Raw genomic sequence first — 15,767 nt, 5'->3', positions numbered from 1 at the left:
GAATACGTGTGTGTGCCCCCGTGTGTGTGCTGGGTTCTGTTCTGGGTCTCCTTTACCCCTCAGGGATACAATTAAAGGCTCGCTCTCAAGGGGAGCCAGCAGTGGTACCCAAACATCCCCTGTCACCCAGCGTCAGCTACCAATGGAAATTACCCAGGAGCTAATGAGACACCCAGCAGCTACTGCTTAATCCGCTCCTGTTTCTGCAGAACCTGCTATTAAGCACAGAGGGCACTGGGAGGGATTGGAACAGGACGCAGGACGCAGGACGCAGGGCCCGGGGCTCGCTCCGTCTGACTGGCTCGTCGCGCCCCCGTTCTAGCTCTAGCTCAGTCTGTCTGGGTCTTCCTCTCACACTCGCTCAGCCTGCCCCACCTCCTCCCCTTCGGGGCAGCCCAGGATCCAGCGGGTGAGCTGGGGGGCGTCCCCATTGTACGCGCCAGTGCGCCGGCTTTCCTCTCTTCTCTCCCGCTGGGACTGCGGAACCGTCCCCAGCTCGCTCGAGATCGCCTTTAGGAGCGGAGCGGAGCGGAGGCGCATCTGGAAGCAGCAAGGAGAGTCTGCCAGGCTCTGGGGAACGCCCGGCTGACAAGGGCCAGGGTCTGCGCTCGTAGGAGCTCGCTTTCCAGGTAGGGTCTTGGGGGTGCAGATGGGATTGGACCTGGGATCTCCCGCTTTTCCCGGTCCCCGTACTGCCTTCTCAACAAGGCTTGTTTCCCTTCGTGGTGGCTGGCTCCAGGCCACCTAGGCTAGAGGAAGGACAGACTGTGACTCCTCAGCCAGAGGAGAAAAAAGCTTTGGGGCAGGCTGCCGGGCTGCTTGGGAGTGTTTCAAGCATAGTTAAGGCCAGAGGATGAAAGATGCAGGGCAAAGCATCTGGGTTAGAGAGGGCAGTCTGAGAGGGCAGGCTGGCTCTTGGTCCCCCATAAGGATGTGATCTGGGTTTGGGGGTTCAGGACCAGATTTATAGGGGTTTCTCCTATCTGGTCTTCTGTCAGGTTGCTCACAGAGGGACACTGGCGCTCTGGGGCCAAGGTCTTGGACAGCACCCAGAGGATGGCCCCATCCTTCTGACCAGAGATGGGGGCATCTATAGTAGGGCTAGGCTAGACTAGGTTTTATTGGGATGCGGCAGAAAAGGGATAATAGAAAGAAGACGTTGGTTGATCAGTCTGCCTCCTTGGTGGTGGAGATGGGAAGGGTGCAGAAGCTGGGCCCAAGAATTTGGAGGTCAATGGTCCTCGGCTTCCTCCCTCACCTCCCCCATCAAGACCCTCCAGTCCTATTCTTGGAGGCCCTTGTGGGATCCTGTAAGGAGAGGGGGGAAATGACTGGAGAGTTTGGGGGAGGAAGGAAGAGAGAGGAATGAGGTGGGAAGAAGGGAAGGATCAAGAGAAGGAGATTAGCAGTGCAGCCATTGGCCTTCCAAGTCATTTTGACCATAAGATCAATTTTTGATGACTGTTCTCACCTCATCTAAGAAGAGAGGGGAGATTTTGGTAAGGACTGACTGGAGCAAAGGTCAGACAGCTGCTTGTGTGCATGTGCGAATTTGTCTATTTGTGCCTGTGTTTATGAGTCTGGATATTTGTGTATTTGTAAAGCTGTGTCTACCTGAGTGCCTGAGTCTCTGAAAGCATTTGTGTCTGAGTATGACTGTGCTTACATGTGTGCATTTATGTGTATGTTGCCATATGTATACCCATGAGTACATTGGCAAAGGTATAGGTGTATTACCATCCAGCCTATACTTGCTTATAGATACCCCCATCTGTGGTCAAAGAGATGGAGTCACCCTCTGAGCAATGCCCAAGACCTTGACCCCACAGAGCTTTTGTCCCTCTGTGACCAATCTGACAGCGATCAGATAGAAGAAACCCCTACAACTAGGGGTGTGTGTATGTGTGTGTGTCCTTATGTATATATGTCTGTATGTACAGCTATGCTCATGAATGTGTATCTTTGTTTATCACTGTGTAAGTTAGTGTGAGATTATATTTGCGTCTATATATGTGTTGTGTGTGTTTGTGTGTGTGTGTGTGCGTGCATGTACACACCCAATCAAACCAAAACAGCACCAGGAGGCAGTGTGCTTTGCAGACAGATGGAAAAATACCCATCTCAGTGAAGCTGAGAAAGGCATCCAGCCTTTCTCTCTTTAGGCAAAAAGTAAGAAGGAATTACACCCCACATACCCTTACAAACCCTCTTTCCCTCCCCTTCCACTGATGACCCTGGAAGGATTTCCAGGCTTCACATGGTTAAAGCCAAAGCTACTGGCTCCCCTAGACTCGCACTGTGACAGGCAGAGAGGGCACTGGGCCCAATTACTCTCCCTTCGCCCGCCTCACACACTTGCTTAAGCTAAAAATAAAAATTTCAGCCAGGCCTAAGAGGGCAGACATGCTTACCCCCTCTCTTTACATCTGAGCCAGAATTATCTCGGGTCCTGGAGAGAGTAAAACCAAATTGCCTTACAGCCCCCCAAATTCCTACTCAGGCTGCCTTCTAGGCACTCTCTGTATGCTAATCCCCCAACACCCTATATCACACACCCCTCCCAATCCTACTCTACCTGCAAAGTCCCAAAACCTTGTCTACCAAATTTCCTCTCCTCCCCTAAAATCCTGATACTAGGTCTTCTAATGGCTGGTCCTCTCTCTCTCAAAAATCCTAACATCCTTCCCCCAAGCCATGTCTTTGAACATCTTTGTTCCTTGGTTCCTAAAATCCCAACCTTTTGCCCCCAACAGTTGGCCTTCCTTCCTTTCACATCCCAATATCCAGGCCCCTCAAAATTTTGCCCCACCTCAATTCTGTTTGTCATATTTGTCCTAATATCCTGCCCACTAAATTCTGCCTGTGATATCTGTTCCCCCAAATCCTAACATCCTACCCGCCCAATCTCACCTCTTAGTACTCTGCCTGCTCTGCCTTCTTCCCTCCAAATCCTATCTTTATCTTCCATAGAACCTTGGCTACAGAAGGCCTCTGGGAACCTGGAGTCCAGGGTAAGGTGCGGAGTCTTGCAGGTCCCAGGACTCTGTTGCTATGCAGTGATTGAGTCACTGGGGGTGAGGGCCAAGAGCTAGGCTCAGGGGGGTAAGATAAATTCTCCCTAGGCCCCAGAGTCTACAAGCGCCCTTCCCTGAGCCAACCTAGTTGGTCCTCACCAAGTGGCTGGGTCATAGCTCCAACTGCCCTGGGGGCTCTGGCCACAGATACTCTTCTCTCCCCTAGAAAAGATCCAAATTACCTCCTCTCTGGGGACCTTCTTTTGTTTCCATTCTTTGTACCGTTCCTTAATTCATTAAATACTTCCTGGACACCAGTTCTATTCGAGCACTTGCCGTGGTTTCCTTTATCCCCACCTACCTTTTGGTAGTGCAGCCCCACAAACGATTCTATACCCAGTCTCTATACCCTAACGGTAACCCCTTGGCAGGCATGGTGTAGAAAGAACTGGGGATTGGGTATCAGGAGACTTAGCTTCTATCCCTGAATCAGCCATCAAGTCAACATATAGCCCATTCTGGGTCTCTGTGAAGGCACATCTAAGATAAGGTGGTTGGTCAAGAATTCAAGGGTTCTTAACCTTGTTAGTGTCATGGACACCTTTGGGAGTTTGGTGAATGTGCTTGGGATGATTTTTAAATGCATAAAATAAAGTGCAGGGCATTCCCAAAGGCTCAGTACAGCAGTAAGCTTTAGGAGTGTCAAGACTTTCGGAACACCTATCCATAGGATTACAAAGGAAACCAATTATGTTGAAATAAAGATGTAATTTTTTTCTAATCCAAATTCCCAGAGCCCCTGAAATCAGTCTAAGGATACCCCTGTGTTAAGAACCCAGTCTAAGATAATCCTTAAATTCTCTTCTAGCTATAATAGTCATATTTTAAAAGTTTTATTACTACCTCACTTCCATATCTTACCTTAATTTCTGAATATCCTCTCCCCACATCCTTTGTCACAAAAGGTGAAAAGACAGAGACACAGACAGAGAGACAGAAAGACAGAGATAGAGCTACAGAGAGACAGAGAGACCAAAAGACAGTGACAGAGAGACACAGAGAGAAATGGTTGAGCAAAATTAATCACATCAGTTAATCAGCAGCATTATCTAAGGTCACTATAAGCCAGGCACCTACATCCAACAGCATATTCAACGGTCCACACTCACCACCTCTGACCTCTTTGAATAAGTGTTCTCTGGGGCCAGCTAGCTCCAATAACAGGAACAGCACCCATTTTTCTCTGCCCCCAGCCTTTCCTTGGGGTAGCAGATTTCTTTAGCCAGACCAGACAGAGATGATGATACTCAGCAATATTATTCCCCATTTCTACAGTGTTTTAAGGTTGACAAGGCACTTTCCTCACATGGCTAGGACCTCACTTTGGGGGAAGGAGGAGAGGTGTCCTGAATTTTTACTCTTCCATTATAGGTTCTTAGATTTAGGAAATCATTTAAATATTGAAAGCTGTGGGATGCAGATTTTTTTAAGGGAAACTGGTCCTAATAAGAGGCATTTGAATAAAGCAGTAGTTCTAGAATAAGAGAATTCTACATTGTGAGTTTTACTCATACAAATCTTGTGAAATGAATGGCATAAGTAATAATAATATATTATTATTATTATTATAGTAGCTATCGGGGCAGCTAGATGGCTCAGTGAGTAGAGCACCGACCCTGGAGTCAGGAGGACCTGAGTTCAAATCCAGCCTCAGACACTTGACACACTTACTAGCTGTGTGACCTTGGGCAAGTCACTTAACCCTAACTGCCTTGCCTTCCCTCCTGCAAATAAATATATATATATATATATATATATATATATATATATATATATATATATATATATATATATATATATATATATATATATATATACATAGAGAGAGAGAGAGAGAGAACATTAGAGCTGGGAGGGATACTAGAAACCATTCTTTTCAAATCTACTCCTTGACCCAGGGAGAGGTGTCATGCTCAGGATCACAAAGCAGATTTGTGGCAGAGCCAGGATTAGAACCCACTTTTCCTGGTTATAAATTATTTCTACTAGTAGCCAGGTAGCACAGTGGATAGAGCACTGGACTTGGAGTCCAGAAGACCTGAGTTCAAATCCTTCCTTATCTCCATGTACTTGGGCAAGTCACTTAACTGCCATCTACCTCAGTTTCCCCTGCTGTAAAGTGGAGATAATAATAGTACCCACCTCCCAAGATTATTGTGAGAGTCAATGAGATATCTGTAAAGCGTTCCGAAAACCTTAAAGCGCTATCTGGATACCATTGCTGTACACCACTGGCCTTTCTGCCAATGACCCAGGTCCGGAGCCTGTTCCCCTCCCCCCACCCCTGAGTCCGGGGGCATGTGCCCCTTGTCCAGCCCCAATCCCACTCTTAGTCCTTCAACTCAGTCTTCCTCTGCCGTTGGAACCTGACTCAGCCAGTGATTCAAATCGCAGTCAAATCAGTCCTGATTCACCAGATGTGGGTTTTGTGTGTGAAATCCTTCTGATTCAGCCCATGCAAAGTGACTGGCCCTCTGGCCCCAAGGGTGCCAACGTAAAGTGGAGCGCCGAAGGCCAGCATTGACAGTGGGCAGCTGGGATGAATGAGTGACACTTGTTCGGAGTGAGGGTAGTGTCAAGAGCATGACATGGCCCGCTTTTAATTAGCCAGGGGGCCAATGAGCTGGAGGAAGGGGAGGGGCAAGGTGGCATCACTGGATCACAGGATCTCTTTTAGCTGGGAGGCACTTTAGGGAGAAGCAGCATAGGGGTGGTTAAAGGAGGCTTGGATTTGGCTCTCAGGAACCTTGATACAAATCCTGGATCCGCTACCTATTATCTCTTTGACTTTGGGTAAGTCACTTAATCTGTCCTGGCCTCCCCTTCCTCCTGTGGTGGCTCATCTTTTGACTGTTGCCATCAGCACATCGAGGCCGGCTGTCATTCCCATTGCTCCCTACTTGGCCCAGGAACTCCTTATCCATCTGCCAAGGCCCATAATTGGCCATCCCGGGGCCAAATGGTTTCCTGGTGTTCACAGTTCCCTGGAGGTGCCATGTGGCTAGGGCAGGCAGCTTTCCTTGGAGGAAACCAAATTTAGATGTGTCCCATGGGCTTCTCTCTGACCAGTTACCCAGTTCTGGTTGTCCTCCTCGGGCTCCTTCTCCAAGCTCCCTTTCAAAGGCCGAGTTCAAAGGGATAGCACCATGTCTGAACTTGAATCAACCAATCATCCTTCAAACTCTTACCTTGTTAAGGAGATACCATTGACACCCTGGGACTTCTTTTGCTAGGGTCAGTGAGGAATCAGGACAATGCCTGAGCACACCCAAATCATATTAAAATGAGACTTAACCAAGATTCATTTTGAGTTTTGTCTGACTCTTTGTGACCCCATTTGGGTTTTTTTTTGGCAAAGATACTGGAGTGGTTTGCCATTTCCTTCTCCAGCTCATTTTACAAATGAGGAAACTGAGGCAAACAGGGTGAAGTGACTTGCCCAGGGTCATACAGTCAGTAAGTGTCTGGGGCCATATTTAAACTGAGGAAGTCTTCCTGACTCCAAGCTGGGCACTCTATCCACACTGCCACATAGCTACCTCCGAAGGTCCTTCTAACAGTGAGTTATCTATCCTTACGACCTCATTTTAGAGCTAGGAAAAGGAAGAGCTTAAATGACTAGCCCAGAGTCACTCAGATGAGTAGTCAGCAGAAGAGCTGAGATTCACACTCGGGTCTTTCAGGTTTCTTGACCTCAGACCTAGCTCCCTTTCCGATGCACCATGGGCCAGGAAGGTGTGGAATGATTACACTCTTGTGTGTTTTGTTTTCTCCCTCTGGTCCCTTTAGCTTTTTATTAGAACCAGAGCAGACAGAAGAGAAAAATTCAAAATGGCCCCCTTATTTTGTTAAAACCTCTGGGAGAAGATTAGTGCAAGAAGATCATAGGAACACAGATTTAGAGCTAGATGGGAATTTACATGACATCTAGCCCAATCCCTTCATTTTAGAGATGAGAAAACTCAGGTTCAAGGAAGTCAAGAGTGACCGGCCCACAGGTGGAAAGATAGTAAGAGGTGGCATTTAAACCCACGGCCTCTGATTTCAGATCTACTGCTCTTCCTGCTGTTCATGGGAGTTAAGAATCCCTGGGACACTTGGAGATCTCCAGTGGATTTAAATTATTTAGGGTCAAAAAAAGATAAGTTATTTAGAGTCTTCCTATATCCCAGAACCCAGGGCAATGGAGGATGGGGGGAAGGAATGGATTAGAGGCATCTCTAGTAGTCCCATGATAGAGATGACCAGGGCCCAGGATCTCTTGGTCCCACATAGAACTAGAACAGAGAGGAGAATGTAGATTGGCATAGGATGGCACACCACATCTTGGCGACAGATTGAATGGGTGGTGCCCAGGTGGATTTGAGATTCCATCTAGTTCCTGGTCAGGAGCTGAGGGGACACAACAACCCTGCCCGCTGTGATGCTGAAGCTGGGCATAGGGGAGGTATGGTGAGGAGAACGACAGCTCTCTTTCTGTCACCTTGCCACATTTAGTCAGACTGTCAATAGGATGTCTAGCCCCTGGGCCAAATGCTTTTGTATAGTGGATTACGCTATTCCTGGTGTACTCCCTAATCAAGATTGGATGAGATAGGGCTTCCTTAGAATGGGATCTACGTGCATATTCTTTTATTATGTGGCAGCAGGCTATGGATTCAGAGTCATGTGGGGATGGACCGCACTGAGCCATCCATAATCTCCCTTACCCAATGTACATGTGAGTGGAGGGAGCTAGGTGGGGATTTCAGGGTCAGTCCGTAGCCTCGGTCTGAACAAAATTAAGGGCCAGGGTGGGTTAGTTGTTAGTTTGAGGTTGAGGTATGATCAGTATGGAGCCAAGGTTAGGGGTCATTCTGGAGGGATGGCTCAGTCTGGGGCCACAATTAGGGATCAATCTGGTTTAGGAGTTAATAGTATTAAAGTCTTATACTGAGCTTTACGATACTGAAAACCACTCCATGAAGGAATCAAGTCAGGCATTTACCATTTAACAAATGTGGAAACTGAGGCTCAGAGAGTAAGTGTGCAAAATTAACTGGTCTCAATGGGGATCCCATAAGTTGGCTTCATTAGTCCTGAGTTCTGACCACTGAACCCCCCAGCCTAGACTCTGGGCAGAGAACCTTGAAGGATAATGTGGCTGAGCAATTGTCACTGATAGTCTCCTCAGATAAATTTCATTCTCTAACCTATTCTGCGGAGAATACATAGGTTCTCTATCAAAAAATGTCAGTGTTGGAAGGACCCTTAGGGATTGTCTCATTTTACGTAGGAGAAACTGAGGGCAAGTGTAAGATTTCTTCCAGAGGGGGAGATCTCATATTTATGTGACAGTGGAGTTCAGATCCCTTGGCTTGCTTGGGGAATCGAGGCTGCAGATTCTCCCCTCTTCCTTAAAAAGGAAGCAGATCCTTGCTGATCCCCCTGGCAACTCTCAAATTTGTTAATCAAATGCCCCCCCCCCTCTTCTCTGGTTTCAACAACAACAGAAGGCAAAGAGGAATACTTACAAAGCCTCTCACCAAAAGGCCTATTTGTCTCACCCAAGGAGTTCTAGAGTATGGGTCAGATTCTAGAGGTCTTTGGGGGGAAGGGAAGAAGATGTTCTGGATGGCACTTCTCAAACTGTGGGTCAAGACCCCAGAAAAATTTGGCAACAGTAAGAGGTTTCTGAGCATGCAATGACCAAAACTTAATTAAAAATCAAACGTATAAAGAATCCAAAGTGTTGCCGGCAGCGCTTGCCCATGTTGTATCATGCAACCTCACCGCAGCCTTGGTTCTGAACACAAAGCATGCGCACTTTGTACTGCACATGCCTTCAGGCCAGGAAATGCCAACGAATGCTACTGAGAAAGTTTAAGAAGCCCTGTTCTAGAACGCTGAAGTCCTGGTTCTGGGGGGAAGGAGATGTGGGGGGGGGCCTCTAGAATCCTGAGAGCCTGTCCAAGGTAGGTGAGGCGGAGAGGACTGTTCAATAAACCTGAGATCATTGTACCAAGTTTCTTATCCCCAAAAGAACTCTGCCTTGTTCCAGACTCTCCATCCCACTATTGGCAAAGTTCTTTCCAATGTCTAACCTTGGTGCTTTCTGCTTTAATAGAAGTCTACTCAATATTAATTGATTAATTAATTAATCAATTAATATTGATTAATGAATCAATAGACCGTTATTGAACATATGTAAAATCAGTCAATAAACATTCATTATGGATTGTGAAAAATGATTTTCCTTAGTAATCATTATCTTGGAGACTCAGAGCTTCTCCTATCCCCCTTTCTTAGTAAGTTTAGTTTCTTCTTCATGAGGGCCTTAAGATCTAATCTAAATGGGTCTATTCCTGCTCCTTGAGTTGCCCAGACAGGTCTGGGTGAATGTTGATTCCTCCCTATGGTCAAGACAGGTGATAAGGAAATTGATGTCTCTTTGGCCAAGATTAAATGACCTAAGTCCGTACCTCAAGACCCTCATTTTAATATAGTCCACCTCCCAGTATGTTGCCCAGTCAGAGTTGATTGGGACCCCTTGAGAACACACACTCTTTGGAGGGCATATACTCTGTACCCTAACCCCCAAATTGAGCCAGGTCTGGACTGGCCCCCTTGGGGAGCGGCCCTAGTTCTGGACTGTAACTCCCACGCAATGCATGTCAATCCAGTTTGTGAGAGAAACAAAAATATGGAACACAGCCATATTTAGTTTGTTTTCTTAGACCAAAAGAGGTTGACAGGACCTACTACGCTCCAAAGTGTTGTGCTAGGCACTGGGGATATAAACATAATAAATGGATTAATCCCTACACCCAAGTAGCTTGCTTACCTACCTGTGCTGGATTTTGGAGAATGCAAAGATAGATCAGAAATAATTCCCACCCTCAAGGATCTTCAAATCTACTTACAGAGGCTAACATGGTTAACATTTTTCATATGTGTATAAATCAGTGAGATACAGACAGAAGCTGTGAGCTGATGGTCAGCGAAAACGTCACAGTAGAGATGGTACCTGAGCTTAGCTTGGAAGACAATAGGAAATCTGAAATGTAGAGGTGGGGAAGAAGTGTGTTCCAGGCATGGGAAACAGAATGTATAAACTTATGGACACAAGGAAAAAGGCATTTATTAAGCATTTACTATATGCCAGGTACTGTTCTCAGCTCTAGGGATTCATATAGAAGGAAAAAGAAAGACAGTCCCTGCCCTCAAGGAGTTGACTATCCAATGGGGTAAATAACACACAAAGGGAATTGGACAGGGGTGGGGGAGGGTTGAAAGAGTACCTTGTGCTGGGATATTGGTGTTGAAGTTCAGAAAGTCAGAAGCATAGCAGGGAGAGGAATGAAGATTAGTTGAAATGGGCCCCTCCACAAAATGGAAGCCCACCAAAATGGAATTCACCAATGGGAGAGGAGGATTGGCAAAACAGAAGGATATTGCAAGGTGAGATGGCCTCAGGAAAAACATGGAAATAGAATGTCAAATTCAGAGAACTGTGTTGGTTCCTTTTTTTTTTCTGGGACACTACATAAGGATGGGAGTAGTGCGGAATAAAGGAAGAGATAAGGGAAGGAAAGCTTGAAACTAGATTGTGGATAGGCCTTAAACGCCAGGCTATTAAGTTGGTATTTTATAGAAGAGGCAGTAGGGAGCTACAGAAGGTTTCCAAAGCAATGGAGCGAAGTGGTACCTTAGGAAGATTATCTTGGCATCTGTGCATAAGATGGATTAGAAAAAGGATATGCTGGAAGCAGGAAGCCTAACTAAGAGGTATTACAGTGACTGTCCAGGCAAGAGGTGACAAAGACTTGCTTTCTTGGTTGAATAAAGTTAACTAGGGTGACAGCCATGTGAACTGATAGAAGTGGATAGATACAAGATATTGTGGAGGTGGAATGAATGAGGCTAGGCAATCAATTGAATATGGAGGGGGGAGGGGCAAGGGAGGTATAAAAGAGTCTAAGATGACTCCAGGTTATGAACCTGGGCAGGGAAACGGGGTGGGAGGAAGGTGGCCAGAAGTTTAGATGAGAAGAAAAGAGGATGAGTTGTCTTGGAGGTGCTGAGTTTGATACATCAAAGGGACATTTAAATGTAAGTATCCAGCAGGTGCTGCTAGGTGTTGAAGTACAGGTTCCTGGGCCTGGAGTCAGGGGAAGACTCATCTTTCTGAGTTCAAATCTGGCCTCAGATACTTACTAGCTATGTGGCCCCGGCCAAGTCACTTAACCTTATTGGCCTCTGTTTCCTCATCTGTAAAATGAGCTGGAGAAGGAAATGGCAAACCGAGCCAGTATCTCTGCCAGGAAAACCCCAGATGGGTTTATGAAGAGTCAGACATGACTGAAACAACTGAACAATCCAGCAGGAAGCTGGCAACACAGGACTTGAGCTCTGGAGAGACATTAGGATTGTATACGTGGATGTGGAAGTTATCTGGGTAAAGATGATCACTGAACCCATAACAGGATCATCAAGGAAAGGAAGAGAAGAGGAGAGGAAAGAGTCCGGGTCGAGAGAAGAAGAATTGAGAAGGAGAACAAGAGAAATCCAGGAGGGCAGCTGGATCCTCCTAGGGTGATCTGGGTGGTGCTGATGATGGTGAAATGAATGGGTTTTGTGTGTATGACGTCATTTCATTGATGTAGGAAGTTCCTTATGATGAATTTATTCCATGGATGCTGAACAGCATCTTACCTGCAATTTATGGTCTTAGAGTGACACCTGTGGCACTAAGACTTGCTTAAATGACTTGCTCAAGGTGACGTATGTTTTGGTAAATGTTTAACAATATACATTTTTAAGTTTAATCTGCATCATTAACATTTCCCCTTTACTTTCTTAAGTCCAGAAACTGACAAAAAGATAAACTGAGGTGGCATTTGCCAATGCTCATGCTGGGTTTAACAAGTGGCTCTCACATCAGTTTGAGCTGGTTCTGGCAACACCTCTTCCCCGCCCCCAACTACTCCCCGCTAGGCCTTCCTGACTTTGAAGCCTAACACTCTATCCCCTAAAGTACTATTCTGCTGCTGCTGCTGCTCCTGGTGGTATGTTAGTGATAGTTTTAACTGACGGTGATGAAGGTAAAGAGTAGAGTGTAGCTGCTGTTGGTCACTGAGGTCTGTGCCTCAGTTTACTCGTTTGTAAGATAAGGAAAATAATCTTTGTTCTGCTTGACTCAAAAGAGTATTGTGAGGATTCAATGCAATGATGGATGGTAAGGGGCTTTAAAAATTATTATAAAGCATTACCAGCAGAGGCCCCAGGCCTCAGCTGCAACCTGGGAGCTCTCAGCTGCCAACTCATTCTCTCCCCTTCCATCTGCATTCAGCTGGAGGAAAGCGAGGTTGGCCTCTCTCCCAGGAGAACAAGTTCATAGAGATTGATAGCCTGATGTATTTGTGACATGGGTCCCTTAGCAGAATAAGGACTGGGGTCCATCATTGTCCATGGTCCATTGTCAGAAGAGAAGTGGCTTTTTGGTTGCTGGGATGGATGGTCTTTGTCCCTAAATTCCTTTTTCTCTTTCTCCACTGCCAGCCTGTTCCTGGAACTGCCAGCCCTCCAGGCATCATGGAAGAGTGGGATGTACCTCAGATGAAAAAAGAAGTAGAGAGTCTGAAATACCAACTGGCTTTCAAGAGGGAGATGTCTTCAAAAACAATACCTGAGTGAGTCGTCATTGGACCTGGCATGTGCCCTCCAATGAACCTCCTTTCTTTTGACTCCTCACTCCCTTGTAGGACAGGGTCAAAAGTGGAGAGAGGGGCCGTTGTTGGGAGAAGCAATCATATTTTGATGGTGTGTGAGCTTTGGCCCAAGTATGCAAATCACATTCAAATATTATGCAAACAAACTATTCCAAACAGCTGCCTCTGGCTTGGCCCTTGAGGGTCTCTGGTGTTTATTTAATCTAAGAAAGAGCTCTGAGGATAAGGCAGGGTCCCAGAGTTGCCTGTTAAGTGGGGGTGATGCTGGGAGCCAGAGTTCCTTTAGGAACACCCTTCCATTCGGGTACCTCCATGCCCCCACTCTCTCTTTTCTGGCTTTTTAGTTCCGTCCAAGGCCAAATAATGCAGAAAATTATTTTGGCGAGCATTTATTAGGCACCTACTAAGTGCCAGGCTCTGTGCCAAGTGCTGAGGATACAAACAGGAAGCACCCCCTTCAGGTGGGTGAAACACAAAATATACACTGGGGGAGGCGAGAGGGAGAATTTTGTTAAGACCAATTGTTATCCAAGCCCAAGAGAGCAGCAGAGACTATGGGTCATTTGCCAGGGCTTCAGCTATCACCTTTATGCTGGTGACTCACTGAGAAGTAGGGTGGGGGCATGGAAGGAATGCTGGATCTGGAACAGGACGCCCAGAGATTTCAAAGAAATCAGGGAAAGTGGACAGAGGAGAGACATCAGGCCTTTGGAAACCCAAGGTATAACCTGGACTCTCTGACTTCTTGATGTGGATATTTCCTGGGACCCGTGCCTTGGGAAGGGTTCAAGGCAGGGGTTACTGATGGACAGAGATAGGAGGGGAAAGGCAGCATGGCTGGGACTGACTTGGGAGAAGCCTGAGGAAGGTGCAGATACACACACACACACGTATGTATGTATATGTGTACATGTATATATCTATGTGTACATACAGACACATGTATATGCACACACGTGTATGTACACACACTATACATAGATTACATATACATACACATATACACACATATGTGTGTGTACATGGATACGCATACACATTTGAGGGTGGCGACAAGGGTGTGGCTCAATGATCCAGGGGCAGGGTTCTTCTTCAAGGATGTTTGGAAGGAATAGGGTGGGGTGGAATGGGAGGGGGCATCTCTTATGAGAGAGGGGTCTTAGCCTGGTTTGGGGCTCATTTTTGTGCTCTTTGGAGGCAGAGGAGGGGGTGGTGGAAGCTGCCTTGGACCCACTAACTTCCCCTGCCGTGGGGTCTTCCTCTCCTTGGGATACCTGTAGTCTAGGTCTGGGACATCAGTCCTCCTGCCTATTGGCCCAACACAGCCCTATCTGAAGAATTCCTTCCTCCCACTCTTCAAGGAAGACCATGGATTCGTTTGCATACATCAGTTTTTGCATATATGCTGTAATGCACCACTGTGTATTTGTATGTCATTTGTATATGCCAATGCAGTGTGCCATCTGTTCTCAACAAACTAGGCCTTAATCCAAGAGGGGCTCAGGTGGTGGCATGGAGATAGAATTGACAGGCTCTGGCTGGGTGTGAGTTGTTGGCCTGACAAGTGCCACTTGGCTGTGGAGTGATCAACTGATGTTAGGCACTGATCTAGGGGTCCTAGGTGACCACTTTCAGTTCCTGGCCATTCTGACTCTCCAAGGCCATATGCCAGGCTTAGCCCCAGGCAAGTCTTGAGACTGTGAACCCTTCTAGAACCTAGCTTGCCTGGCAGACCCGAGCCCAGCCTCTGACCTTGGATGAAAGACCTGAAAGAATTCTGAGTTGTTTGGCTCAATGCTGTTATGATGTTACTAATATCATTAACACTTCCTATCATCTTTTTAACTTCAAGGGACTGAGGCTGGGTCCTGTTAGGCAGCTGGTAAGGGGAAAGCATATTGGATTTTAAGTCAGAGGCACTGAATTAAAATCCTGTTCCTGCAACTGGTGTGACCTGAGGAAAGTCCCAGCCTCTTTGGGCTCTAGTTTCTTATCTGTAAAATGGGGGGATTTGGCTCGATTTCCTCTCAGGATCCTTCCAGCTCTAAATCTGTGACCCATTATCCTTATTTTATACATGGGGGAAGGCATCCCAGAGGAAAGGAAACAACTCAAGGCCGTGTATGTAAAACTAGACTTTAGTACCTGGGGGCTCTTTCTATCATACTTGTTTTTTTTGGAGGCAAGCGGGGTTAAGTGACTTGTGCGGGGTCACACAGCTGGTGTCTGAAGCCAGATTTGAACTCTGGTCCTTCTGACTCCAGGGCAAGTGCCCTGTTTAGTGCACTACCTAGCTGACCCTCCCACCATGGCAAATGGAGGGAAAATCATTAAGTCCCTAAAGTATTTGGAATTAATTCTAATACCACATTTATAGGAGTCAGAAAGACCTGGGCCCATGACCCTGTAGAACCCCACATATGTCCCTTTGAGGGTAGGGACATTCATTTTTGTCTTTGTATCACCGATGTCTGGCACACAGAAGGTGTTTAATAAATGTTCACTAAATATAAATGAACCCTGTGAGTCAAGTATTATCACCCCCATTTTAAAAAGGAAACTGACATAGAAGTTAAGTGACTTGACCACAGCCTCGTAGTAGCTTGTCCATGTCCCAGGTCCAGGGTTCTGTTCGGCACACACTGGCCTCCCAGGGACACTCTAACTCCTTTCCCTCTTCCTGTAGACTGCTCAAGTGGATTGAAGATGGAATCCCCAATGACCCATTTCTGAATCCTGATCTGATGAAGAACAACCCCTGGGTGGAGAAGGGAAAATGTACCATCCTGTAGTGAGGGGCTCCAGCTCTCCCTCCCAGATCCGCCCTGGAGCAGCAGCTACCAACCGGGACAGTGAATTCTTCCCCAAACACGCCACTCTCTCCCACCGACTCAATCTCTTCTCTCTGGTTTTCAGTTAGGTTCATGGCACACTAAAGCAACCTTACTATATTGCCTTGGCTTCTCATTTGTATGGGGGGGTG

General features: G+C 46.6%; 1 protein-coding gene across 1 annotated transcript; it reads left to right on the top strand.

Moving 5' to 3' along the window:
- The first annotated feature begins 252 nt into the window (after positions 1 to 252).
- Positions 253 to 15,749, top strand: GNG13 (G protein subunit gamma 13). The gene is made up of 3 exons (XM_036737534.1): positions 253 to 629; positions 12,615 to 12,745; positions 15,471 to 15,749. The coding sequence occupies exons 2-3, from the start codon at positions 12,648 to 12,650 to the stop codon at positions 15,574 to 15,576; spliced, it is 204 nt and encodes a 67-aa protein (XP_036593429.1). The 5' UTR covers positions 253 to 629; positions 12,615 to 12,647; the 3' UTR covers positions 15,577 to 15,749.
- The last annotated feature ends 18 nt before the right edge of the window (positions 15,750 to 15,767 follow it).

The sequence above is a fragment of the Trichosurus vulpecula genome, chromosome 9 (assembly GCF_011100635.1).
Source record: "Trichosurus vulpecula isolate mTriVul1 chromosome 9, mTriVul1.pri, whole genome shotgun sequence".
NCBI classification, from domain to species: domain Eukaryota; kingdom Metazoa; phylum Chordata; class Mammalia; order Diprotodontia; family Phalangeridae; genus Trichosurus; species Trichosurus vulpecula.
This window is presented reverse-complemented; position numbering and strand designations above follow the sequence as displayed.

Coding starts and splice junctions, on each gene's coding strand:
- GNG13 (XM_036737534.1), top strand. CDS start 12,648: ATGGAAGAGTGGGATGTACCTCAGATGAAAAAAGAAGTAGAGAGTCTG. Junction 12,746..15,470: donor TCTTCAAAAACAATACCTGA/GTGAGTCGTCAT, acceptor CTCTTCCTGTAG/ACTGCTCAAGTGGATTGAAG.